Source organism: Thalassophryne amazonica, chromosome 10, assembly GCF_902500255.1.
Source record: "Thalassophryne amazonica chromosome 10, fThaAma1.1, whole genome shotgun sequence".
Classification (NCBI taxonomy): Eukaryota; Metazoa; Chordata; class Actinopteri; order Batrachoidiformes; family Batrachoididae; genus Thalassophryne; species Thalassophryne amazonica.
Genome location: NC_047112.1, coordinates 51837231 through 51864626, shown reverse-complemented (window position 1 = coordinate 51864626; position 27396 = coordinate 51837231). Strand labels below are relative to the sequence as shown.

At 39.6% G+C, this 27396-nt stretch overlaps 1 protein-coding gene across 2 annotated transcripts in view; it reads right to left on the bottom strand.

Moving 5' to 3' along the window:
• The window catches only part of LOC117518769 (lisH domain-containing protein ARMC9), a 139800-nt gene extending 118313 nt beyond the window's left edge, over positions 1-21487 (bottom strand). Inside the window, exons 1-10 of one of the 2 annotated variants that reach the window (XM_034179997.1) lie at positions 21374-21487; positions 17501-17601; positions 17296-17421; positions 14031-14201; positions 12005-12160; positions 11428-11520; positions 5978-6002; positions 4646-4803; positions 4350-4439; positions 3555-3590 (exon numbers count right to left, since the gene is read on the bottom strand). In XM_034179997.1, coding sequence (XP_034035888.1) covers positions 3555-3590; positions 4350-4439; positions 4646-4803; positions 5978-6002; positions 11428-11520; positions 12005-12160; positions 14031-14201; positions 17296-17421; positions 17501-17575 — 930 coding nt within the window. In that variant the 5' untranslated portion in view covers positions 17576-17601; positions 21374-21487. The remainder of the gene's footprint in view (positions 1-3554; positions 3591-4349; positions 4440-4645; positions 4804-5977; positions 6003-11427; positions 11521-12004; positions 12161-14030; positions 14202-17295; positions 17422-17500; positions 17602-21373) is intronic. The other variant, XM_034179998.1, reaches the window with a different exon arrangement.
• Positions 21488-27396: the final 5909 nt, after the last annotated feature.

Here is a 27396-nt window from a genome sequence, read left to right as displayed (position 1 = left end):
AGCGATTTGATAAGTTGAGGGTTGCGCTTGTCAGTGCGGCAGAGGGCAAGGATCCTGAGTCCAGCGATTATGGCAAGGTGGACGAATTAAAGCATGCTCGATTTATTCAAGCAGTGTCAGAGCTGGAGTTCCTGGGATTCGTCAAGTCCACCAAGCAAAAGGCAGATCATGTAGTACGACTCACTTGGGGAGGGTGTTAAGATTTTGCACACGAGTGGAAAAAGCCTAGTGATCACAGATGCAACATGCTGATGAACGAAAGGCGAACTTAATAAGGCTGGCATTTGAGAATGACTTAACCAGGAAATTCAACAGAGAGTGGCGAGATGTCCTTCTCAGAAGATTCAACGTGGCATCCAACCAAAGGCTTAAACTCTTCTGAGGTAGGCTAGCATTCAGTTTCCACACAGAATTTTATGTTAAGATATGGACTTTTATGGTAAGACAAAAGTTATGTATTGTTGTAAATACAGTGGTCCCTTGCTATAACAGATTGTTTTAGTCCAATTTTGCATGCTTTTTTTTTTTACAGCACATTGTGTTATGCATCCTCATCAAGCAGGCCGGTCGCAGCACCGCGAAGGGAGCGTACGCGCATTGTGTTCTGCGTGTCTGTTTATAAGAATCTTCTCGCCCAGAAGAAAAAAGAGCGCCAACAACTACCCATAACTGTGTTCTTCACTCGGAAAGACACCTGCAGCGAGGCCTTCAGCGGAGTGGCGCCACGACGAAGAGGCGCGATCAGAGGAACTGTGAAATACCGGTCAGTCACTATTAATAATTTCTTATGTGTCCAACCTCGTAGATTGATCGTTAAAATTAAATTCGTTAGTTCTAAAAGCCATCATAATTATTTATAGGAAAACGTTCTATTTTTATTTCTCAAACAAATGTTTGGGCCTGAAAACAGGTTGGTCTTATTTTTCTACTAAGGTTTGAACTTTGAGAGTGTTTACACAGGAGAGAAAAGTGAGAAAATGTTAATGCCTGTTTGAGAAAAGTGTATAAAGTGTGTAGTAAGAGGTTTTACAGCCTTAAAACGTCTATAATAATTGTAAAAAATAACGCTGACTACTACGCGGATTTTGCCTATTGCGGGCTATTTTTAGAACGTAACTCCCGCGATAAACAAGGGACCACTCAACAAAAATATAAATGCAACACTTTTGGTTTTGCTCCCATTTTGTATGAGATGAACTCAAAGATCTAAAACTTTTTCCACATACACAATATCACCATTTCCCTCAAATATTGTTCACAAACCAGTCTAAATCTGTGATAGTGAGCACTTCTCCTTTGCTGAGATAATCCATCCCACCTCACAGGTGTGCCATACCAAGATACTGATTAGACACCATGATTAGTGCACAGGTGTGCCTTAGACTGTCCACAATAAAAGGCCACTCTGAAAGGTGCAGTTTTGTTTTATTGGGGGGGATACCAGTCAGTATCTGGTGTGACCACCATTTGCCTCATGGAGTGCAACACATCTCCTTCGCATCATCCATGAAGAGAACACCTCTCCAACGTGCCAAACGCCAGCGAATGTGAGCATTTGCCCACTCAAGTCGGTTACGACGACGAACTGGAGTCAGGTCGAGACCCCGATGAGGACGACGAGCATGCAGATGAGCTTCCCTGAGACGGTTTCTGACAGTTTGTGCAGAAATTCTTTGGTTATGCAAACCGATTGTTTCAGCAGCTGTCCGAGTGGCTGGTCTCAGACGATCTTGGAGGTGAACATGCTGGATGTGGAGGTCCTGGGCTGGTGTGGTTACACGTGGTCTGCGGTTGTGAGGCTGATTGGATGTACTGCCAAATTCTCTGAAACGCCTTTGGAGACAGCTTATGGTAGAGAAATGAACATTCAATACACGAGCAACAGCTCTGGTTGACATTCCTGCTGTCAGCATGCCAATTGCACGCTCCCTCAAATCTTGCGACATCTGTGGCATTGTGCTGTGTGATAAAACTGCACCTTTCAGAGTGGCCTTTTATTGTGGGCAGTCTAAGGCACACCTGTGCACTAATCATGGTGTCTAATCACCATCTTGGTATGGCACACCTGTGAGGTGGGATGGATTATCTCAGCAAAGGAGAAGTGCTCACTATCACAGATTTAGACTGGTTTGTGAACAATATTTGAGGGAAATGGTGATATTGTGTATGTGGAAAAAGTTTTAGATCTTTGAGTTCATCTCATACAAAATGGGAGCAAACCAAAAGTGTTGCGTTTATATTTTTGAGAGTGTACATGAAAGGTTTATCTTTGACCCGTTGTGTGACTGTCATGCCCAATTGCACTGTGTTTGCGCTTGTGATGGAGGGCTGTATGTGGGGTTAATCTACTGTCTCGTGTCATTTCTCAGATCAGTTGTTGGTTTGGTTTTGTGGTATGCAGGAGATCACTTGACCGAGGGTCTATACGTTCAAATAATAATTAAAAAAATACTGTCATCACTCTTTACTCTTACTCAGTCAGTCTCTTACAACGGTGTAGCCTAAATACACAAGCTTTCTAGGAGCGCACCCAATTCATTACGCACGCTCAGAGACACGTCCCCTCCGGTGCGCACTTTTTTGGGGGAGGGGGCATCCCCGCCCCCTGTGATAAACTCATCGCCCCCTTAATATTTTTTTTCTGGCGCCAGGCCTGTTTTGGGTCAAGGACGAATGGCACCAAAATCAAACGCTGATAGGTCTAATATTTTTAGAGAAGCTACATATATTAGATAACAACACTGAACAATGGACATTAACATTTACATCCTGGACTCACATGTCAATCCAGCAGGGGGTGGTAAATTATCTATATATTAAAAGAGTGAGTGCGTGTATGATTTTATTTAGTAAGTTCAATGCAAGTATACAATATAATTGTAAATACATTAAAAATACACATACTTATTTCCATTGTGGTCCATTTAGAAATCAAATGACACAAGTAATATTAATAATAATAATAATAATAATAATAATAGTGTGTATATGATAACAAGAACCTAAACAATTTATAAATACATTAGGACAATAAATTAACATTAAATAATTACATAAATAACAAGAAATAAAAGGGCTGAGTTCTTCTCCTAAAAACTGTTGAAGTCTAAGATTCTAAAAACATTCTGGAATCACACACCATTCCAAGTCATGATAGAAATTTTGCACAATTTATTAGCACCTTTGAAAAATGTCAGCTACCTATTTTATAAACACTACGTCATCCCCATGGGCAACGCACTAGTCTCTTTTCACGTTATTCTTTAACACTGACAATTAGAGAAGGTTATCCACTGATTTCATTATTAAACCTTAACAACCTGGAAAGACAGTCACAAATGAAAAAAATTGTGAAAATTCTAAACATATATACAGCAACTTACAAACACAAGAACAAAGACGGGTCACAAGTTGTGTATCAATGCACAATAAAATGACATGGAAGTAACAGAGAGGAGAGATTAGAATGGTGTGTGCAATCAAGTCAATAAAAGAGAGCCAATGGGGTGCAGAGGCAAAACATGGAAGCAAAGATGAAAATGTTTGAAACTTACATAGCCATCATCATAGGGACTCACAGAATAGCATCCCTTTATGGACAAAGCATCACACAAGCAAAAAACACACACACACACACACAAAGAAAGACGTTGTTCATTACAAAGCAGAAAGAAGCACGATTTCATAAGGCAGAGATGAACACTACCATGAAGGTCAATGAAGGGAGAACAGGTTGTCATAGCAGTCACTTTTAACACAATGCACTCAATGCAAGTCGGTTTCTAAGCACGAAAAGAACTGGTTACCATCATTTCACATAAATGTCTCTGTTTCTAAACATTAAACACATATTGAGATTCTGATTTTGTTTTTTGTTCCGAGGAATATAACTGTTTTTGTTTTTCCTTTTCATTCTTTGAACCACTTCAGAGCCATGGGTAAACATATTTAGTGTAATATTTTGAGTGGTGGATGAACTCATTAATTTAAAACATTCACATATGTTTTATATGTGACTTTCTGTATTACTGTGTGAAACAAAACGATGCTGTCAGCTAAAAATGAACATATTACATAATTTACATCTCCTTAGTTTTTAAAAGACTTTTGAAAACTGCAAAGTGCATTTTATTTTCCTGTTTAATATGTCAATTTGCACAGTTAAAAAGCCCTATTTTTAAAAGAAGACAATGTCCATTTTTCTGTTTAATATGTAAATTTGCACTGTTGCATTGTGTTGACGGTTGCCATGGCTGGATTAACAACGTTCTGACTCAAGGGAAGATCCCAGTTTCAGTCTTTGGTTACTGAGGTGAGAAACTGAAACAGAGCAGAAAGCTGTGACTTACGGTGCCGAGTGAAGCGAGGTCAATACTCTGGTCCATGCCCTGTGTGCTGAACAAGCGAACGTACACACTCCGCACATACTCAAGAGAGATCTGGAAACACACAAAGGGCCTCTTGAGCTTTAGGATACCGTTATTGAGCAGAGATCAAGGGCAGGGTTACAATTCTGAGCTGTGTCTTCTAATACCCAACTTAATGCGTGCATGTTAAAAACAAATGGATGTTTTGTTAACTACTTGTCATTATGAAAGGTTTTTTTTTTCTAAAATATGTCTACTTGTACAAATAACAGACCCACCCTTTCTCCTCTGATGGAGGCCATCAATGAATCAACAAGATCAGCTGTTATTCCGATCAACTTGCAGTAGTCAGTTTCCATCTTACTGAACTTTTGCTTGTAGCTGGCAGCTCGCTGTTCAGACTCGACTAACTGGAGCTGTAACTGCTGCATGGCCTCTGTGCAGACATACGAATAAATACGATGCAAAGTACATAAAAGCTGCAATAAAAATCGAATACACTGCCACAATGACAGGGGACAGTCTTATCATGTGTAGCTTGAGAGCAAACTACAGTATCCTCCAAAAGGACTGGGTCCTTTGTAATGTCACACATTTTATTTATGCCATTTCAAACACAAAATGTAAATCAGGCTTCTAAATATAAACATTTCTAAAATTATCTTCTTTAAACAAACTCAAAGAAAATCTCTACAACTTGATATAAATTATTCTTATAGTTTGTTGCGTAGTGAAATGTCTGAACGGCTCATCTAAGACGGCCCTGCTGCAATATTCGCATTTAAGTATAATTGCATATGTGAAATTTTCATCTTATTTCATGTTGTATGCTAACAGTGCGAGAGGTTTTAGCAGCTATCGGTAGAATGAGCCGTTAGGTCCCATTAATGCCCGATTACTGAGAAAATAAGCAGCTCATAACTTTTAATACCCACACTAAAGTAAACCATTCTGAGAACCACCACACAGTCCCCATAAATATATTTAATAAACTCCCAAACTGAGGTTAGTCTGTTAGCTGGAATGGGTGAGATTCGAAGATGGGGCCGTGTTCAGGCTTCTTTGGTCAGACAACTGAGTCACATCTTTATCTATTTATGGGTTCATCAAGATGTAGCCAAAGTCAGTGCTGCGACCGCTGACAACATGGCGATACCACATGCGGACTTCATATTGGCTTCATATATATATATATATATATATAGAGAGAGAGAGAGAGAGAGAGAGAGAGAGAGAGAGAGAGAGAGAGAGAGAGAGAGAGAGAGAGAGAGAGAGAGAGAGAGAGAGAGAGAGAGAGAGAGAGAGAGAGAGACACAGTGTATGATAATTTATATTAAGCAATTTCAAGTTAGTATGTCTCAGCAACAATGTAAATTTTTATCATTTAGAAGTATTTGAGAGTCTAGTTAATGCTGGTAATAACAACTCATTCTGGATTCTTTGCCAATGTTACAACATTCTAGATATAAGTAATTTTGTGGATGAAGCTAATCATGAGCTTTTATATTATAACATTACAGCTAAAATTCAGGATGTGACTACACTAACGTCAAAAAAAAAAAAGATAAATGTAAAACAAATGTCCAACGAGGCATGAAAAGGACATTTACCTTTGGTACTCCTCCCGCCCTCTTTCTGAGTGACGCCAGTTAAACAATACACAATAGAGCTCAAACAAGCAGTGGTCAAACATTTACTTTTTTGCATTTAGAGCAAATATTAAAGCGATTATAAGATTAATATTTAGTTTGATGTTGACAATTCACAAGCCTAGATCCTGTTCAGTGGGACTAGAGGTCAAACATTTGTCTAAGACTTCATTACAGTCATTCATTTGATACCAATGTCACAATATGATCAATGCTGTCAAACCCTAGATTGCTCTAAAGTGAGGGATAGATTCAAACTGGCTATGTGTCATGACTCCATATCCTCTTTGTAGCAAACATGTTTACATGCAAAGGATGGACCACACATGCAGATTTCCCATTCGCTGTTTCGCAGTTGTGAATCTCACGCCGTCTGGCAATCCGTGACTCACCCGAGAAGTTGGATTCGGAGTTCCAGTTTAGAGCACAATGTAAACACACCTCATGAAGTATGGACAACAAGACAACAGGGGCACAGCAGAAGTTTATCACAGGTGCTACACCTCCTCTAGATAACCCTCTCAACTTGGGAGAATGTGACATCATCACAATCACTCGTGAACCCGCTGAATCGGCGCTATCCACATCCTCGCTAGCCATTGTTTACATGGCTTTGAAACGGCTGAACTCAGCTGGCGCTGCGGTGCATTCTGGGAAGCACAGGGGGTTTTATGGGAACGTGCAGAATGGCAGTGTGGACAATGATTAAAAAGTATCAAGAAGTGTGTTTACATGGAAACAGGATGCATATTAAACATAATGCAGTGCTAAAATACCCTCGGCCGTATGAGCATAAAAATAGGAAACAGAATGGGACCTTTTGACCTCTTCAAATAGGTCAAAGTTAGCCCTAAATAACAAGGTAAGTTTCAAAATATTCTGAATAACAAAATATTTATTCAATCAGTTAGGAAAGAGGAACTATCTTCTAGTCCATTGTTTTCTCGTCCTAATTTCGGTGCTAGATTTGCTGTTGTGTGAACATTATAGCTATACAGCTGGTATTTATGTTAATTACTGTATTGTCTTATTGTCTTCTTTATAATTTCCACAGTGCAAACTATATACACACACATACGTATAAAATTATACATTTATTGTTATTTACATTAATTATTAAGATTGTATTGTCTTATTTACAATTTCTACATGTTCAATCAAGCCCCTCTATTTTGCCCGTGATAATTTCACAAGGACCACAATGGAAATAAGAGTTTATGCTTTATTGTGTTTTCCGTGTATCATTAATATTTTCACCTCTGTATGTATATGTTGATGTTGCAGAATAAACTCAATCAATTAATCAATCATAAGCAATATTTTATTTACCTTTTAACGGCATCTTCAGGAGGGTGCGTGTGCACCACATACATAAGCTTTTGAAAAGGCCAGAAATTACCTTTGACCGCATGTCATGCGCGTGCACGCTGACATCTGCGAGATGTCTTGTAATTCACTCGAGGTGTTAAAAGGTTACAAAAACAGTGTTTTCCTTTTTAGAAGTGTTTATTTGTCACTAGCTTCAACATAATACATGAGAAACTTGTTAGATTTCATACTGTCTTTCAGCCGCTGGCGTGCACAAATAGTTGTAGCTACAGGTGTACGAGGCTTTGGAGGCAGTAGCGACATATGTATGAGGTGTTGGAGGCAGCTCTGATTTTTCACAACTGGCATGCAAGTCCTCCTTCATGCGCTAGTCAACTTAAATCGTGTTATGTGTGAAGGGGCCCTTAGCACCAAGCCAAGTAGATGGTTCACTATTGGGTCATTCTGGGTGAAATCAAGTGTCTCCCAGGTCACCAACTCGGATTCTCATGATTTTTTTTTTTTTTTTTTGAAAGTACCTACATATGTCTGATGAACATATGCAAATTATTTCTGCTTAATTCCAAGTAGTTTTTTTAGATATAATTTTTTTTTAATAATGGTACCCACTCGGGAGGAGCTCGGAGACGAACCACTGCTCTTCCATGTCGAAAGGAGCCACTTGAGGTGGCTCGGGCATCTTTTCCGCCCCCTGGACGCCTCGCTAGAGAGGTGTTCCGGACACGTCCCATCGGGAGGAGGCCCCGGGGAAGACCCAGGACACGCTGGAGGGACTACGTCTCTTGGCTGGCTTGGGAACGCCTCGGGGTTCCCCCGGAAGGAGCTGGACGAGGTATGTGTGGATCGGGAGGTCTGGGCGGCTTTGCTTGAGCTGCTGCCCCCACGACCCGACTCCGGATAAATGGGTACCCACAATCCTATTTTTCACTCGCGAACGCATTTGGAACTTTTTTAATTTTTAAAAGGCATTATCTCAGCTAAAAATGCAGATATAAAGCTCAAATTTGGAATACACTCTATTTGGGAACCCCAGAGACAGTAGTAAATTTTAAAAATGCAATAGAGTTAATGTTTCATTCTGTAGCATCACAAAAATGGTTGGAATGTGCAGATCAGCTCTGTCAGGTCGTTCTGCATATTTTCAACCGCTGCCTCAGTGACACTGAAATTTTCCCTGCAGGGAATATTCTTTATGACTGGTGACAAATATGAGTTTAATTACATGTACATGCAAGAAAGAAAATTATTTCTGTTAATTTATGGTGAAACTAAAGACGAACGTTTGAGTTTTCATGCCCACAGAGCATGAAGGAACCCGTGTTTGTGCAAGCTTCAGACTCATGTCATCATGCTCAAATGAGACAGGATGTGTCTGCAATCTGCAGGATATGAAGCCATCAGGTTTGAATAAAAGGATGAATGTTAATGAGTTCTTCAATACACCCTGAAGTAGACTTTCTACGCATTTGAGTTTTAAAAGCAGATCTCTGTGTTGGCAGAGGGCTGGGCAGGTCCAAATTATGTGTGCGCAATGTTTTCACTGATATGTATTTTTTCTTATGCTAATTTAGCAGATTTACAGTAAGATAACTAATGGAACAATTACACACTTCAAATCACCTCAACTCATTTTATGTGCTCACTTGCAAATAACAAGACACATCTGGTTACAGAACAGACAAATGGACATGTTTTCAAATATTACTGAGCCTATAAAAATGACTCTTTTAAATTTAAGGCTAAAAGTAACAATTATTTTCATAACTGATTCCTCAAGAAAATAATCTACCAATGAATCAATTTGCTGTTAGCGTCATAAAAAGTGATGACAAAATGACGACGAATATCAATGTTTTCTCGAGTCCAAAATGATGCCTTGTCTTGTTTTGCCTACAGCCCAAAGATAGTCAATTTACTAACAGAAAGGAGAAAACTAATAAAATCAAACAGAAAACATTTATATTTTAGAATATGAAATCAAAGAATTTGGTTAAAAAAAGAATCATATAATCAATCGTTGATTAATAACCAATTAATCACTGAAGCTCCACTTAAAATATCTGTAATTCCTTAACATTTATCTCAATTTGGACAAAATAATACCCCTGAAATTAAAGCTCAAAAGCCTGTACTAGAACTAGGATTTGTTTAGTCCAAAGGTGTGTACAGCCAAAATGATGGACTTACTGGCACTGTCCAAATACGTATGGACTTTCTTCTTCTTTATCTACATCTTTTGTACCCCATATTCATGTGGGTGAGTTAATTAGGGGTATCACAGTTCATAAAACCCATGGTTTGGACTCGACAGCAGCTTATATTAAATTGAAATGCAGTGAGGCAAAAAAGTATTTGATCCATTGATGAGACAGAATTCTTGCTGGTTGGTAGGTGATCAAATACTTACTTCATGCAATAAAATGCAAATTAATTATTTAAAAATCATACAATGTGATTTTCTGAATTTTTTTAGATTCTGTCTCTCACAGTTGAAGTGTACCTATGACAAAAATTAAAGACCTCTCCATTCTTTGTAGGTGGGAAAACTTGCAAAATTGACAGTGGATCAAATACTCTTTTGCCTCACTGTATGAACAGCACTATTAAATAAAAATAACCTGTCATTATAAAAACTAATAAATAAATAAAACAAAGCAGACCTGACTTTATAATTGCAAATTCTTATTTTAAAAAAAAATGTCTACACTGGTAAGATGATAATGTTTGATATATCTGTGTGTTTATCTTTTACTATATCAAGTATTTGCTATGCTTAAATGGTTATATTTTTAGTGAGTTTTAGTTATCTGTTTAAAGTATGCATGTCAACTGGTCTGAACTGGTTTTATCTGATCAGAAAGTGCAGCAGACAAAAGAGTGGGGTTCCACCAGGTACCAGACAACTGAGGGCTGAAGACAAAGGGCGGGGTTTCCCCTCTGTCTACATGAGCCAATAAGGTTAATTGTTGTAGGAATAAAAGTCACCCACTGTATTACATTGTCTTTGATAAAAACTACCTGTTGGCTTTGTTCGGGTTCTCTCACAAGATGGAGCCCCTGTGTGGGCTACATCTGTGGGAACCCAGGCCTGTTTTTTGACGTGACTTTGAATAAATTCAATTTGAGGAATACTCTGAATTTGTACTTTAGGGACAGGATTACAATAAGAACCAGGTAGAATTAACAACAATAATAATAACTTTATTTCTATAGCCCTTTCAGGACAAATACCACTTGGCAAAATTCGAGAAAAGTCCTATTCTGGTACTCAGTAGACTCTTCAGCCCTCTTCTGAACAATCTCAATGAGATCAGTGTGCACATTTCATCCTCATCTTCCTGATATTTTGGAGCGATTATTTCCATGCTTGAACTCGGACATGTGTCGAGCTTCACAGGTTGTCTCTAGTGGACTATGAGGCGGGTGGCAGAGGCTGTGCTTTCAATATACTCCGTTCACATGAACGCACAGCTTTTTTCCCCCTTCGGACCTGCTGTAGTGACCCCGAGTAAAAACAAGGGAGAGGTCGAAGGGACATACTTTTTACACTTGGATTTCATGGACATCTGTATTGACTTTTAGGCAGTACTTTAAAAACAAGTCACTGTGACAATCAATGTGCACTTCACATTATTATGTACATAAACTCTGCAATTAATCTGTGGCTCATAGTTGATCCGTTACACCAACACAATCCATGTGTGAGTGCAACACACCTCAAGGTGGAGAAGTGTAAAGACTAAGTGCCTAGCTCAGGGAAATTTGGACAGTCAACTGCAACCAGGAATCAAACATAGCGATTTGTAGCTAAGTAGGCACCCTACTATAATGGATTACATGTACAGCAAACAATATGGCTTCTTGGCAAATTCATAGTGATCTTATCAGAAAATTAAAGACAACTATCCCCTGTTATTATGTAGGTTATATACACAAATCTTCCTTTGTTGTTGTCATGCATGAATATAGTCAGTACCATCATTTGTAGTACTGAAAGAGGACTGCATTTATGGACCTTCTGATATGACACCACACCTTTGAGAATATGAATACCATACGAGCCTGCCACTAAAAAAGGATACATATAAAGTCAGCAGCCTTGGAGTGGTTGGTGGTCTCAATATCACTGATAAGAACTGTTCCAGCTTCTCCTTTAACAGTGACATCCAGGAATCCTACATTATACAAGACAAGAGGAAATGTGGTTTTGGTCATTCAAGTAATAGAAGTACTGTCATATAATGTTTCATGTGTAAGAACTAGCTGGCAGACTGAGTTTGTATTCCATAATAATGCTGCACAGGTGAATAATTGTACCTTCTTATTTTCTACATCTTTTCCCACTCCTATGGAGAGTTCATGTGCTTTCTGGTTGTTAGTGAGGTTTTTACAGCCAGATGTCCAACTTGATTTTATCCAAGCTTTGGATCAACAGCAATTTGGAATTCAGTCTAATGGTCAAGGATATTTTGACACAAAGACAACAGATCACCTTACCTGCCTATAAGTTTATGAATAAATCACACAAAGCTACAATCACCCCAAAAGAACAACTACACCACCATTTCTAATTATTAAGACTCCCTCTCAATCTAGGGCCTAGAAAACATTATTTTTATTAAAAAATGTTCTTTGTCCCTGTCTATGAAATTAAATTACCTGGAAAAAATCTTTGAAGGAAGGGTGAACTGCAGGGTTTGGGACGTACGGTAAAACATAGTAAGGCATAAACTCCATGGTATGGCTCATAGCTGCTCCACGAGTGTCCAGGTATTGCTTGAAGGGGGGAATCCTCTTCTCAAACTCAGCTTGGCCCTGGAGACAAAAATTTGTTTTGTTTTTTCGTCCATGTGAACTAATTTTTATGATGCAAAACAGTACCTCCCTTCATTTATTACAACACAAGTGTGTGTATATATATATATATATATATATATATATATATATATATATATATATATATATGCATGCATGTATGCTTGGAGTCATTTTTGATCAGGATATGTCATTCAATCCTCATATTAAACAAATATGTAGGACTGCTTTTTTGCATTTGCGCAATATCTCTAAAAGTAGAAAGGTCTTGTCTCAGAGTGATGCTGAAAAACTAATTCATGCATTTATTTCCTCTAGGCTGGACTATTGTAATTCATTATTATCAGGTTGTCCTAAAAGTTACCTGAAAAGCCTTCAGTTAATTCAAAATGCTGACAGAGACTAGAAGGAGAGAGCATATCTCACCCATATTGGCCTCTTTTCATTGGCTTCCTGTTAATTCTAGAATAGAATTTAAAATTCTTCTTCTTACTTATAAGGTTTTGAATAATCAGGTCCCATCTTATCTTAGGGACCTCATAGTACCATATCACCCCAATAGAGCACTTCGCTCTCAGACTGCAGGCTTACTTGTAGTTCCTAGGGTTTGTAAGAGTAGAATGGGAGGAAGAGCCTTCAGCTTTCAGGCTCCTCTCCTCTGGAACCAGCTCCCAATTCAGATCAGGGAGACAGACACCCTCTCTACTTTTAAGATTAGGCTTAAAACTTTGCTTTTTGCTAAAGCTTATAGTTAGGGCTGGATCAGGTGACCCTGAACCATCCCTTAGTTATGCTGCTATAGATTTAGACTGCTGGGGGGTTCCCATGATGCACTGAGTGTTTCTTTCTCTTTTTGCTCTGTATGCACCACTCTGCATTTAATCATTAGTGATTGATCTCTGCTCCCCTCCACAGCTCCTGGTTCTCTCCCTCAGCCCCAACCAGTCCCAGCAGAAGACTGCCCCTCCCTGAGCCTGGTTCTGCTGGAGGTTTCTTCCTGTTAAAAGGGAGTTTTTCCTTCCCACTGTCGCCAAGTGCTTGCTCACAGGGAGTCGTTTCCATAATTACTGTATGGCTTTGCCTTACAATATAAAGCGCCTTGGGGCAACTGTTTGTTGTGATTTGGCGCTATATAAATAAAATTGATTTGATCTGATTTGATGTATGTGTATTTATCTATATAAATGGTTTTATATATATATATATATATATAATGTTAAAAGCCACACTGGCAGAACCATTTATATAGATAAATACACAGATATGCAATTTGTTTTTGCAAGACAGATAGTATGTAGTGCATGAGTGAATGTGGTGTGCGTGCGTGACCCCCATCCGCCCTTCCCGATCAGCCTACAACATCCTAATCAAAGCCAAGAGACAACTTCTATCAGGAAGGGCCGATCACCAAAACAACATGAAGACAGACAAGAACAAAAGCCAAGTGGCAACAGCAACAACCTTGAAGTGATGAAAATTGAAACACCAAGGAGACGGGACCTCAACCGTACAATATACCAGGACAAACAACCACACGAGTATATGGGGGGCCTATGACAGATTGGCGTCCTATCCAGGGTGTACCCCACCTCACACCCTATGCCTGCTGGGATAGGCTCCAACCCCCCCCCCCCCCCCCCCCCCCCCCCTTAATTGGAGTATGTAGCTGAAAATGAGTGAGTGAGTGAGATAGGTGCTACGAATAAAAAAGAATGCTTGAAAATACCTGCAGCACAGCTTGGTGGACATTTTGTGAAATGGCACTGAATGCCGCAGTGGTACGTATTTCTTGAGCAATACTATGGGATGGTGGCAGATAGTCACAAAGTGCAATGCTTTCATTAGGAAAATACAAAGCTGATATTGGTACCTGTCTACCCAAGTGCTTCTTCAGTGGGTAGATGGTGAAGTGGATGTGCAGGTAGAACTCCAATTTCTGGGCCTCAGAATCTGTGTCTTTTACCTCAGAGGAAATATTCTCTCCCCACAGCTCAAAGAACACCTTGTAGTCTCCAGCATCAAAACAGTTAAGGAGCTCATTCTGTGTGAAGAGGAGACAGTGAAAGGTAGGGGTGTAACAATACACCTGCTCCACGACACAATACATATCACCATACAGCTGTCACGATTCATTACATAATGAATGATATCACTGTCCGTACTCATTATGAAGAAAGCAACCTGTAGTGAAGGTCTGACTTTAAACTTATATGTTTCCTACTTGTATATTTTATAAATCCTTTATGATTCTTCTGCAAGAGGTCATTATTTCTTCTGTGCAGTAATAGACTTTTCACATTAGCACAATACTCATTTAACCTCTTAAACCCTGGAGTCCCCAAATTTGGGGACTTGCCTTGTTTTGGAACATTTGAACATTCATAACTAACCAATGCTGATATCAGCATACACTTATTATACATCAAAATGTCAAGCAAGGTCTCCTCTACAAAAGTATCCACTTCAATCACATATCAACTAACCACAGCTGAAATGCCAAGCAAATAAAGACATAATCGGAATTCATTTTTGGGAAAAAAAAACTCATTTACTCCAAGTATTATTTACTTTCAATTTTTTTTTCATCCACGACATCCCCTAGGACCTATCTTTTAGCTGATCCAAACTTTTGCATTTTTGACCTTGTACAGGCTGAGAAATAAATCATACAGTAATGTATGGGTATGTGCTTTTGATGAAATAGGCTCTAGGGCTTAAGGGGCTAAAAAAATAACACAATTCAATGCAGGCTTGGCAATACAACTGTCAAAATTCAAGATGCACCCTTAGTGACAGACAGATTGGAAATGGACAACCAATACAAAATGTGTTACACATGGTACTGACAGGAAGATTGTTTTAATGTCTTTCTCTGGCTATTTTAATTGTCATTCTTATTCAAATGAGGCATGATGATCATTTCATTAAGCAGCCCATTTAGAGCTGGGACAAAGAAAAATAACGTCTGATAAAAACCAACTACTGCTCAAGGAATGCTATACTGCACTGTCTTTATCCACATTGTACAGATGACAATTTTAGAGGTTTCATGTAGTGTCCAAGTCCTACAATTCTACAACTGTGTATATAGAATGGTCCTGGTACTAAATGCAATGTAGGTCTGAGACAGCTAATATGAGGCTTCTGCGACATATAGTACTTGGTAGAAGTACAGTATGTCTTTGTGCAATATCAGTTAAATGTCAAATTATTCAAAACTGTATCATCTCTCAATAAGTGCATTACATCCAAATTCACAAGTAGAGCGCTTCTTTTTATGAACAGCCTTTTCCGGAAAATAACACAGACTGCAGTATAAAGTTGTACCTTTTTTCTGTATTATCATCTCTTTAATTTGTGATTTTTCTGCACCTGTGTAGTGCAGTGTTTATTATTAGTACTTATTTTTTTTATTGTTGTTGTTTATTTTGTCTAGCGTTTTGATTCCTGGGATTATAATTATTTAAATTATGATGATGATGATTATTAATAATAATAATAATAATAATGAACATGTTATGTTTTGGTATATAAATTATACCAGATGAGTATAAGTCACAGGACCTCCTAAACTAGTAAAAAAAAAGAAAAAGAAAAGAAAACAAAAAACGACCTACACTCTGGAAAATACGGTACTACATATATATATATATATATATATATATATTGAAAACACAGGCCCAAACTAGACACGCAATGCAAGAAAAATCAATACAAATATGTGTACCCTTAAGCACAACAAATCTGCCCTCACAGGCCACTTTTTTTTTTAGGTACACCTATTCAATTGCTTGTTAACACAAATACGTAGCTAATCAGCCAATCACATGGCAGCAACTCAATGCATTTCAGCATCTAGACGTGGTAAAGACAGCTTGCTGCAGTTCAACCGAGTGTCAGAATGGAGAAGAAAGGGGATTTAACTGACTTTGAATGTGGCATGGTTGTTGGTGCCAGATGGGCTGTTTGAGTATTTCAGAAACTGCTGATCTACTGGGATTTTCATGCACTATCATCTCTAGGGTTTACAGAGAATGATCCAAAAAAGAGAAGACATCCAGTCAGGAGCTTTTGGGTGGATGAAAATGCCTTGTTGATGTCAGAGGTCTGAGTAGAATGGGCATTCTGGTTGAATGGGCAACTGACTGCGTGACGCTATCTTGTCAATATGGATGATCTCTGAGAAATTCAACACCTTGTTGAATCTATGCTATGAAGAATTAAGGCAGTTCTGAAGGTAAAAGGGGGTCCAACCTGGTACTAGCAAGGTGTACCTAACAAAATGGCTGGTGAGTATATATCTATATACTCTATATTCTATCTATATATATTTCTACTTTTGACACCTCGGGAAATTGATACAAGAACACTTCCAAGTCACTGAATGTCTTTTAAAGTTAATTTAAATCAATCAGTAAGAAATAGAGATTGTTATTTTGGTACAATAGTGAGGGAAGCTTCCAAGACACATATGGCAACTCTGAAAGAGTTACAAGCTTCCATGGATGTCATGGGAGAAACTGGGCAATGTTGCTTCACCAGTTACAGCTTTGTTGCAGAGTGGCACAAAGAAAGACTTACTTATTTAAAAAACAAAACAAACAAACAAAAAAAAAACAGATGAGAAATTTCAGTTGCAGTGTGCCAGAAGGCTGAGGGGAGACTTGACTCACGTTTTCTGTTAAAAATTAAAAATAAAAATTGTGGTACTCTACCATGAAGCTCTACCATGAGTGCAAGTAGCTGTTATAAATGGAAGGTGGGTACAAAGCATTAAATTGAGAACCACTTCAATGATTTTCAACGCGAGAGTGTCTGAAGTCCAAACCACTGTGTGTTAACAGCAATCTGTGTTGATTTTATCTTCCTTTTGCTCATTTTTATACATAAAGCATTTTGTTCATGAATAAAGAATTAATAAAGTTATAGACATAGCACTAGAAGTAATTTCCATTTCCACTTTTTCCCCGTGTTCACAAAATCTTGACAATGTCTCCACCACAAGTAACTAAACCACCTTCATGACATGTTTCATGACTTCCCTTACCAAAAAATAGTACTGATAAGTATATAAAAAGTAAACTGGAAGTATACTTGAAACATACTTGCATGTACTACTTTTTGGTAAGGGTTACCTGGACAACGCGAGTCTTTGAGTCTCTGAGAGCACTCCCTTGAAGTTTTGAGACAAGTCTGCCTTTGCTTTGGCACTCCTTGTCAAAACTGCGAAGTGTTTCTTCAAAATCCCCAAACCTTAGGTACTGTCAAAAGAAATCAGGGTTAGAAAATAAGCACAGTCATCCATACAAAACTGATCTGAATTCCAAATATTCGACTTACTTCCTTGATCATCCCAAGAAGATCAGCTTCATTAGCCAATATGTCCCCCATCTTGGCTGCCTCTGTAGAACTCATGTGCGGCCTTTGAAAATACCAGCAGACTGAAAAGACAAATTGCTTTTGTGAATGCAGGGTGAATCCTTCAGAGCTTGCAATCCCAAAATAACATTAAGTCAGTTGCCCCACCAGTTACACCTCCATGGTGGAGTGGAGAACATAAGGACTTCCACAGAAGATAACAGATCAAATTGAGGCCAGACTGTCCCATGTACCTTTTAGCAAACTATAGCTAAAATTTCTCACCTTCTTTTTAAGAAAATCCTTCTTTGTGCCATTCCTCAATGAAGCTGTATAACTGCTGATACAACAGACAAAACGTGGCCAATGCAGTTTCTCTAATGACTCACAGAAGTCTATCCCACCATAGCTGTCATGGGTGTCTTGGTAGCTTCCTTCACTGGTCTCCTTGTTTCACTCATTTTTTTAGAAGCACCTAGTTCAGACAGATATACCGCACAGAACCATGCTGTTCTTATTTCTTAATGATAGATGTAAATGAAATCCAAGGCATATTTAGTGAGTTGAATACACTGTATTAATGTATATGTTCTGTGCAGTATGTAATCTGAGACATACTGATTGTTTCCTTTTTTGTGCACACATGAAAATTACAGCCATTTCTGCAAAGGTGCTGCACAATACCGGTGTCAGATGTTCTCGGTACAGGGCTCTAAACCTGATGTCTGAACTGCCTAGCAGCCTTGAAAATTACTTTATCTTAAATTGTTTAGCTTATTTAATTTGCCCAACTACTCGTGGCCTCTGAAAATGCAGAGATGGTGTATAAAAATGACTAATTTGAAAACCACTAATGTAATATTTTTGTTAAACCTCTTGAATTATATCTAAAAGTCTACACTACAGACACATTTGTTTGTAGTGTTTGTTTGCATTTGTTTCATTTCAGTTTCAATGTGGATGTGTACAGAGGCAAAATTACATACCAGTACAAATGTCACTGTCCAAATACTGATGTACCTGAGTGAATAATTTGACACCAATATCTAACAAGTCCAAAAAGCTGTTCAAAACATAACGGGGACATGCGCCACATGACAACTTTGCCTGATTATTTTATTTTAAATACATTACGCACAATACAATAGAGTGTTTTCACTAATGTGAGAATGTTTGGCACGCCAGTAGTTTAGGCCTTGTGTGAGGCATTAGCGAGTAAACAATAGCGGAAGCACACATTCTACTCTCTCTGTTGGCAAAACTTTGTGAGACAGGTGTGAGATATAGAGATGGACTCAGCAGTGACGCAGTATCACACTATGAGATGAAGATGAAACTGGTGATGAAGATCATGTGAAATCCTCACATCTGCTGGTGGGAGAGTTCACTGCCTGGTGTTATGCACATAGTGAATTATTTATTATTGTCACCTGGAGCTCTCAGAGGACTTGGAAAAACTACAAAAGCTTGGATGTCTATAACCAGTTTGTTTGTGGCTGAGTTAGAGGAAAAAGTGTCACAGATCAGGGAGGACGAATGGACAAGTAAGGTCACCCACAGCGCACAGATTATATCTTTGTTGTTCTCCCTCGTTAATGTTTTCTGCTTCTCTGCCACACACGCAAGTACGATATATGTGAAATACTTTTCAAACTAAAGCTAACTTGCTTTAATATCTGTCCCTGTTAAATCTCAAATGTGGGAGTTTGTGCTTTTACCAACTTTAAGCTCTGTTTGGCTTAACAATCTTTAATTAGCATGTAGCTCCCACAGGTTTAAACAACTGAAAAATGTTTGATTCATGGTTTGTCATCCAGATTCAATGGACAGATTTAAATATAAAATGTTTTCTGATCCAATAAGATAAGTATTAAAGCGGTCATGTTGTAGAAAAGCACCTTTCACATTCTCACACAGTTTTTCCACAAACTTCACCCTGATTTGAAACTGAACTGAAACTTCACCTTCAGCAATCTATAGTAATGCAGGTCAGCTCTCTGTTTGATGACTGTGGCAGCCGATGATGTGAATAATTCACTTTGACAGCATTTGAACACTAAAAGCAGATGCAGGTATAAACAGAATGGATAGCGGTGTACCGCCGAGATGACTACTTCAAGGTTCGCGTGAAAACACTCACTCATCTTCAACTGCTTATCCGGGATCGGGTCGAGGGGGCAACAGCTCCAGCAGGGAACCCCAAACTTCCCTTTACCGGGCCACATTAACCACCCCTCACTGGGGGATACCGAGTGTTCCCAGGCCAGTGTAGAGATATAATCTCTCCACCTAGTCCTGAGTCTTCCCCAGGGTCTCCTCCCACATGGACATGCCTGGAACACCTCCCTAGGGAGGCACCCAGGAGGCATCCTTACCAGATACGCGAACCACCTCAGCTGACTCGTTTCAGTGCGAAGGAGCAGTGGCTCTACTCCGAGCTCCTCACGGATGACCGAGCTTCTCACCCTATCTCCAAGGGAGACACCAGCCACCCTCTTGTCGGCCGCTTGTACCCGCGATCTAGTTCTTTCATTCATGACCCAACCCCCATGACCATAGGTGAGAGTAGGAATGAAGATTGACTGTAGGTCAAGAGCTTCGCCTTTTGGCTCACCTCCCTTTTCGTCACAACAGCAAAGCGAATGCAACACCATCACTGCTGTGCCGAATGTCCGGCCAATCTCACACTCCATTGTCCCCTCACTCGTGACCAAGACTCTGAGGTACTGGAACTCCTTTACTTGGGGCAAGACCTCATTCCCTACCCAGAGTAGGCAATCCATCAGTTTCCTGCTGAGAACCATGGCCTCAGATTTAGAGGTACTGATCCTCATCCCAGCTGCTTCACACTTGGCTGAAAACCAACCTTGTGAGTGCTGGAGGTCACAGGCCGATGAAGCCAATAGGACCACATCATCTGTAAAAAGCAGTGATGAGACCCTGAGCCCACAAAACTGAAAACCCTCCTCCCCCCAATACACCTTGATATCCTGTCCATGAATATCACAAACAGAATTGCGACAAAGTACAGCCCTGTTGGAGGCTAACTCATTTTCAGTCCCTGAGGCTGTGCACGGAGGTCTAACTGGTCACGCTCCACCTCCCGCACAAGCTCCGGGTCTTCCCCCACAGCGAGGTAACATTCCACACTCCCAGAGCTAGACTCTGCCACCCAGGTCTGGTCTGTCAAGGCCCTCGACTTTCATTGCTACCCATGGAACAGCGCACCTGACCCCAGCAGTTCCCCCTGCAGGTGGTGAGCCCACAGGGTGGAGATGAAAGTCCATGTTGCCTTTTCGGGCTGTGCGCAACTGGGCTCCGTGGCAAGCCCAGCAACTAGGCACATACTGACGGGTCCTCTGTCCATTACCGGCTCCAGGACCCTGGGCTTGATCCGGGCAGGGTCACGTTTCCTCTTCCTCGTTTTTCATGGTGTCATTGTGAACCATTGTTAGTACGGCCCCTAGTCTTAGACCAATTTGCCATGGAAGACCCTACCAGGTGCACGAAGGCTCCACCACGAGAAGTGATGGTTCCTGGAGAGGGCGTGAAAACACTCTGTACAAATATCTTCATTACAAAGATGCAGCATTACAGATTTAAAAAAAAAACATTAAAATTTAAGAATTGCATTTTACCCGTGCTATTTAGTTAAGAATGGTATTAAACTTCTTTTGAACATACAGCATTTTATAACAGTTTTAATTTGACGGCAAGAAATTTGAAATAACCGCTATGTCTGAAATAAATGTGGTAAGCTAATGCTAGCTTACACGCTAACACCTACTATTTTCAAGAATTTTTTTAACAGAATATTATTAAGAACGACAAAAATACAGGAACACCCAACCTCACCTTATTCTTATATGTTTCGCTTCGTGAATGTCAGTTTATTGTTACGATATCGTTGTCTGACGACGGTTCAAATCTCGTCAAACTCGCGGCCCGTGAAACACTACACCGAAAATGGTGTCGAAGCTTTGTTCGTTTCCAGAAAATGATTTGTAACATTTAAAAATAAATAGAATACAATGATGCAGCACAAAACACATTTTTCCACATAAGATGACATAGTGAACAATTTTAATTCATATTTTTAGAAGATAATATTACCCGAGCTTTTTTGTTCTTTAACATTTAAGGAGAAAAAAATAAACACAAAATAATAATGTTTACTAATATGATGTCACTTTTTACAACGCTACAATGAATTAAAACGCATTTATTTACTCATAATTATGTTTTCATGAATTTGAGCAGCGATTCACTTTCCGATACGATGGTTCAAAAGGCTTCAAAGCTTCAGAAGTATCGTGTCCCTATCACTAGGACGCTAAAACACCTAGCAACGAGAGCAACTGGGAGGAGACTCCATGGAAGATCCAGGACATGATGGAGGGATTACATCTCTCTGCAAGGTAACACCTCTGGCTTCCCCAGAAAGAGTTAGAGGGTCTGGGTGAGAATAGGAAATGTGGGATGAACTAATTAGCCTACTGACGTGGACCTGGATAAACAGTTCAGCAATGTTTAAAAAACAAACAAACAAACCAAAAAAAACAAGAGCAATCAGAGATTTCTGACGTCCGCCAATCCGGATCCAGATCACCTCCAAAATTCAGTGGTCTTCAATGCACTAATATTTATCTGTGGTACAAATTTGGTGAGAATCCATGATATAGTTTTGACGTAATCCTTCAAAGACTATATAAAGTGAAATCTTGATCCAGAATCCGGATTTGGATCCAGATCACCTCCAAAATTTTATGGAGTCTTCCATGGCCTAATATATATATGTGGTGCAAATTTGGTGAGAATCAGTGAAGTAGTCTTGATGTAATCCTTCAAAGCCTATGAAAAGGGAAATCTTGATCAAGAATCCAGATCCGGATCAAGATCACCTCCAAAATTTAATGGAGTCTTCCATGGCCTAATATGGATCTGTGTTGAAAATTTCGTCAAAATCCGTGCAGCTGGCAGTCATTGTTCAAAGTGAAACTTGATCCAGAATCCAGATCAACTCCAAAATTTAATGGGTTCTTCCATGGCCTAATATCTATCTGTGGTGAAAATTTCATCAAAATCTGTACAGTAGTTTTGACGTAATCTTGCTAACAGACAGCCAGACAAACAAACGCAGGTGATTTTATTACGTTCTTGGTGGACATAATAAACAAACAAACAAACAAATTCTGTGTTACAAACCACTGTTTCAGAGTCTACATGAAAAGGAAGACATCACATGTTGTTCTGCCACTTGCTGAACACTGGCACCTTACTGGACTGTTCATACCAAATTTTGAATTTCAGATTGCCAGGTTGCTTGCTTTTGAAGTCCTAAATATTCGGAGCCTCTTCAACCATCTGCAGTGAAGTGTAGAATTTACTTTTCAACTTCTTCAAATGTGTTGCTATTTTCAGCATGTATCATTTATGTATTAAAATGGGTTGTTTCTCATATTTATCATAGAAAACCCTTTTTGTTGTTCTTTATATAATGGTCATGTTGAAGTGTCTCTAAATTACATGTGCTTTCCAACAGGCAGCCCCTGTGAACACTATCAATTAACTTATCAGTTGTGAATCAGCTTCAGAAAGCCCAGATTCAACCAGATTCTACAAGGATGGAATGCTCACAAAATCATTTTTTGTAGTTTTGGGTGGACTTCTGGGTTTTGCTAGCTTGCCTCTACTGGTGGTTGGCTCTCACTGCGGTATTGTATCACTTCCTGTTCCGGAGCACAGCGGTGTTTTTCTGTATCTGTTAGCTGTTTAATCTGCGCAGTTAGATTGATCTAGTTATCTAGATTACGATTTGTTTCCCAGTGTAATCTTTACGTGCCTTAACTAAAGCACTCCTTCTGCTGAATCACCTCTAAATTATTTACACATTATTCACTTTGCGTGTTTTTAGGAATCCGCTAGGTTAGCGTAGCTACTAGCTCTTAGCCGATTTAGCATGGCGGCTTCTCCTGTCTCTCCCGCACTTTTCTGCTCTGGGTGTGAAATGTTTAGTTATTCCTCGGCCTCCTTTAGCAGTAACGGTACTTGTAATAAGTGTAGCTTATTCGTAGCTTTGGAGGCCAGGCTGGGCAAATTGGAGACTCGGCTCCGCACCGTGGAAAATTCTACAGCTAGCCAGGCCCCTGTAGTCGGTGCGGACCAAGGTAGCTTAGCCGCCGTTAGTTCCCCCCTGGCAGATCCCGAGCAGTCGGGAAAGCAGGCTGACTGGGTGACTGTGAGGAGGAAGCGTAGCCCTAAACAGAAGCCCCGTGTACACCGCCAACCCGTTCACATTTCTAACCGTTTTTCCCCACTCGGCGACACACCCGCCGAGGATCAAACTCTGGTTATTGGCGACTCTGTTTTGAGAAATGTGAAGTTAGCGACACCAGCAACCATAGTCAATTGTCTTCCGGGGGCCAGAGCAGGCGACATCAAAGGACATTTGAAATTGCTGGCTAAGGCTAAGCGTAAATTTGGTAAGATTGTAATTCACGTCGGCAGTAATGACACCCGGTTACGCCAATCGGAGGTCACTAAAATTAACATTAAATCGGTGTGTAACTTTGCAAAAACAATGTCGGACTCTGTAGTTTTCCCTGGGCCCCTCCCCAATCGGACCGGGACTGACATGTTTAGCCGCATGTTCTCCCTGAATTGCTGGCTGTCTGAGTGGTGTCCAAAAAATGAGGTGGGCTTCATAGATAATTGGCAAAGCTTCTGGGGAAAACCTGGTCTTGTTAGGAGAGACGGCATCCATCCCACTTTGGATGGAGCAGCTCTCATTTCTAGAAATCTGGCCAATTTTCTTAAATCCTCCAAACTGTGACTATCCAGGGTTGGGACCAGGAAGCAGAGTTGTAGTCTTACACACCTCTCTGCAGCTTCTCTCCCCCTGCCATCCCCTCATTACCCCATCCCCGTAGAGACGGTGCCTGCTCCCAGACCACCAATAACCAGCAAAAATCTATTTAAGCATAAAAATTCAAAAAGAAAAAATAATATAGCACCTTCAACTGCACCACAGACTAAAACAGTTAAATGTGGTCTATTAAACATTAGGTCTCTCTCTTCTAAGTCCCTGTTGGTAAATGATATAATAATTGATCAACATATTGATTTATTCTACCTAACAGAAACCTGGTTACAGCAGGATGAATATGTTAGTTTAAATGAGTCAACACCCCCGAGTCACACTAACTGTCAGAATGCTCGTAGCACGGGCCGGGGCGGAGGATTAGCAGCAATCTTCCATTCCAGCTTATTAATTAATCAAAAACCCAGACAGAGCTTTAATTCATTTGAAAGCTTGTCTCTTAGTCTTGTCCATCCAAATTGGAAGTCCCAAAAACCAGTTTTATTTGTTATTATCTATCGTCCACCTGGTCGTTACTGTGAGTTTCTCTGTGAATTTTCAGACCTTTTGTCTGACTTAGTGCTTAGCTCAGATAAGATAATTATAGTGGGCGATTTTAACATCCACACAGATGCTGAGAATGACAGCCTCAACACTGCATTTAATCTATTATTAGACTCTATTGGCTTTGCTCAAAAAGTAAATGAGTCCACCCACCACTTTAATCATATCTTAGATCTTGTTCTGACTTATGGTATGGAAATAGAAGACTTAACAGTATTCCCTGAAAACTCCCTTCTGTCTGATCATTTCTTAATAACATTTACATTTACTCTGATGGACTACCCAGCAGTGGGGAATAAGTTTCATTACACTAGAAGTCTTTCAGAAAGCGCTGTAACTAGGTTTAAGGATATGATTCCTTCTTTATGTTCTCTAATGCCATATACCAACACAGTGCAGAGTAGCTACCTAAACTCTGTAAGGGAGATAGAGTAACTCTGTAAGGGAGATAGAGTATCTCGTCAATAGTTTTACATCCTCATTGAAGACAACTTTGGATGCTGTAGCTCCTCTGAAAAAGAGAGCTTTAAATCAGAAGTGTCTGACTCCGTGGTATAACTCACAAACTCGTAGCTTAAAGCAGATAACCCGTAAGTTGGAGAGGAAATGGCGTCTCACTAATTTAGAAGATCTTCACTTAGCCTGGAAAAAGAGTCTGTTGCTCTATAAAAAAGCCCTCCGTAAAGCTAGGACATCTTTCTACTCATCACTAATTGAAGAAAATAAGAACAACCCCAGGTTTCTTTTCAGCACTGTAGCCAGGCTGACAAAGAGTCAGAGCTCTATTGAGCTGAGTATTCCATTAACTTTAACTAGTAATGACTTCATGACTTTCTTTGCTAACAAAATTTTAACTATTAGAGAAAAAATTACTCATAACCATCCCAAAGACGTATCGTTATCTTTGGCTGCTTTCAGTGATGCCGGTATTTGGTTAGACTCTTTCTCTCCGATTGTTCTGTCTGAGTTATTTTCATTAGTTACTTCATCCAAACCATCAACATGTTTATTAGACCCCATTCCTACCAGGCTGCTCAAGGAAGCCCTACCATTATTTAATGCTTCGATCTTAAATATGATCAATCTGTCTTTGTTAGTTGGCTATGTACCACAGGCTTTTAAGGTGGCAGTAATTAAACCATTACTTAAAAAGCCATCACTTGACCCAGCTATCTTAGCTAATTATAGGCCAATCTCCAACCTTCCTTTTCTCTCAAAAATTCTTGAAAGGGTAGTTGTAAAACATCTAACTGATCATCTGCAGAGGAATGGTCTATTTGAAGAGTTTGTCAGGTTTTAGAATTCATCATAGTACAGAAACAGCATTAGTGAAGGTTACAAATTATCTTCTTATGGCCTCGGACAGTGGACTCATCTCTGTGCTTGTTCTGTTAGACCTCAGTGCTGCTTTTGATACTGTTGACCATAAAATTTTATTACAGAGATTAGAGCATACCATAGGTATTAAAGGCACTGCGCTGCGGTGGTTTGAATCATATTTGTCTAATAGATTACAATTTGTTCATGTAAATGGGGAATCTTCTTCACAGACTAAGGTTAATTATGGAGTTCCACAAGGTTCTGTGCTAGGACCAATTTTATTCACTTTATACATGCTTCCCTTAGGCAGTATTATTAGACGGTATTGCTTAAATTTTCATTGTTACGCAGATGATACCCAGCTTTATCTATCCATGAAGCCAGAGGACACACACCAATTAGCTAAACTGCAGGATTGTCTTACAGACATAAAGACATGGATGACCTCTAATTTCCTGCTTTTAAACTCAGATAAAACTGAAGTTATTGTACTTGGCCCCACAAATCTTAGAAACATGGTGTCTAACCAGATCCTTACTCTGGATGGCATTACCCTGACCTCTAGTAATACTGTGAGAAATCTTGGAGTCATTTTTGATCAGGATATGTCATTCAAAGCGCATATTAAACAAATATGTAGGACTGCTTTTTTGCATTTACGCAATATCTCTAAAATCAGAAAGGTCTTGTCTCAGAGTGATGCTGAAAAACTAATTCATGCATTTATTTCCTCTAGGCTGGACTATTGTAATTCATTATTATCAGGTTGTCCTAAAAGTTCCCTAAAAAGCCTTCAGTTAATTCAAAATGCTGCAGCTAGAGTACTGACGGGGACTAGAAGGAGAGAGCATATCTCACCCATATTGGCCTCTCTTCATTGGCTTCCTGTTAATTCTAGAATAGAATTTAAAATTCTTCTTCTTACTTATAAGGTTTTGAATAATCAGGTCCCATCTTATCTTAGGGACCTCGTAGTACCATATCACCCCAATAGAGCGCTTCGCTCTCAGACTGCAGGCTTACTTGTAGTTCCTAGGGTTTGTAAGAGTAGAATGGGAGGCAGAGCCTTCAGCTTTCAGGCTCCTCTCCTGTGGAACCAGCTCCCAATTCAGATCAGGGAGACAGACACCCTCTC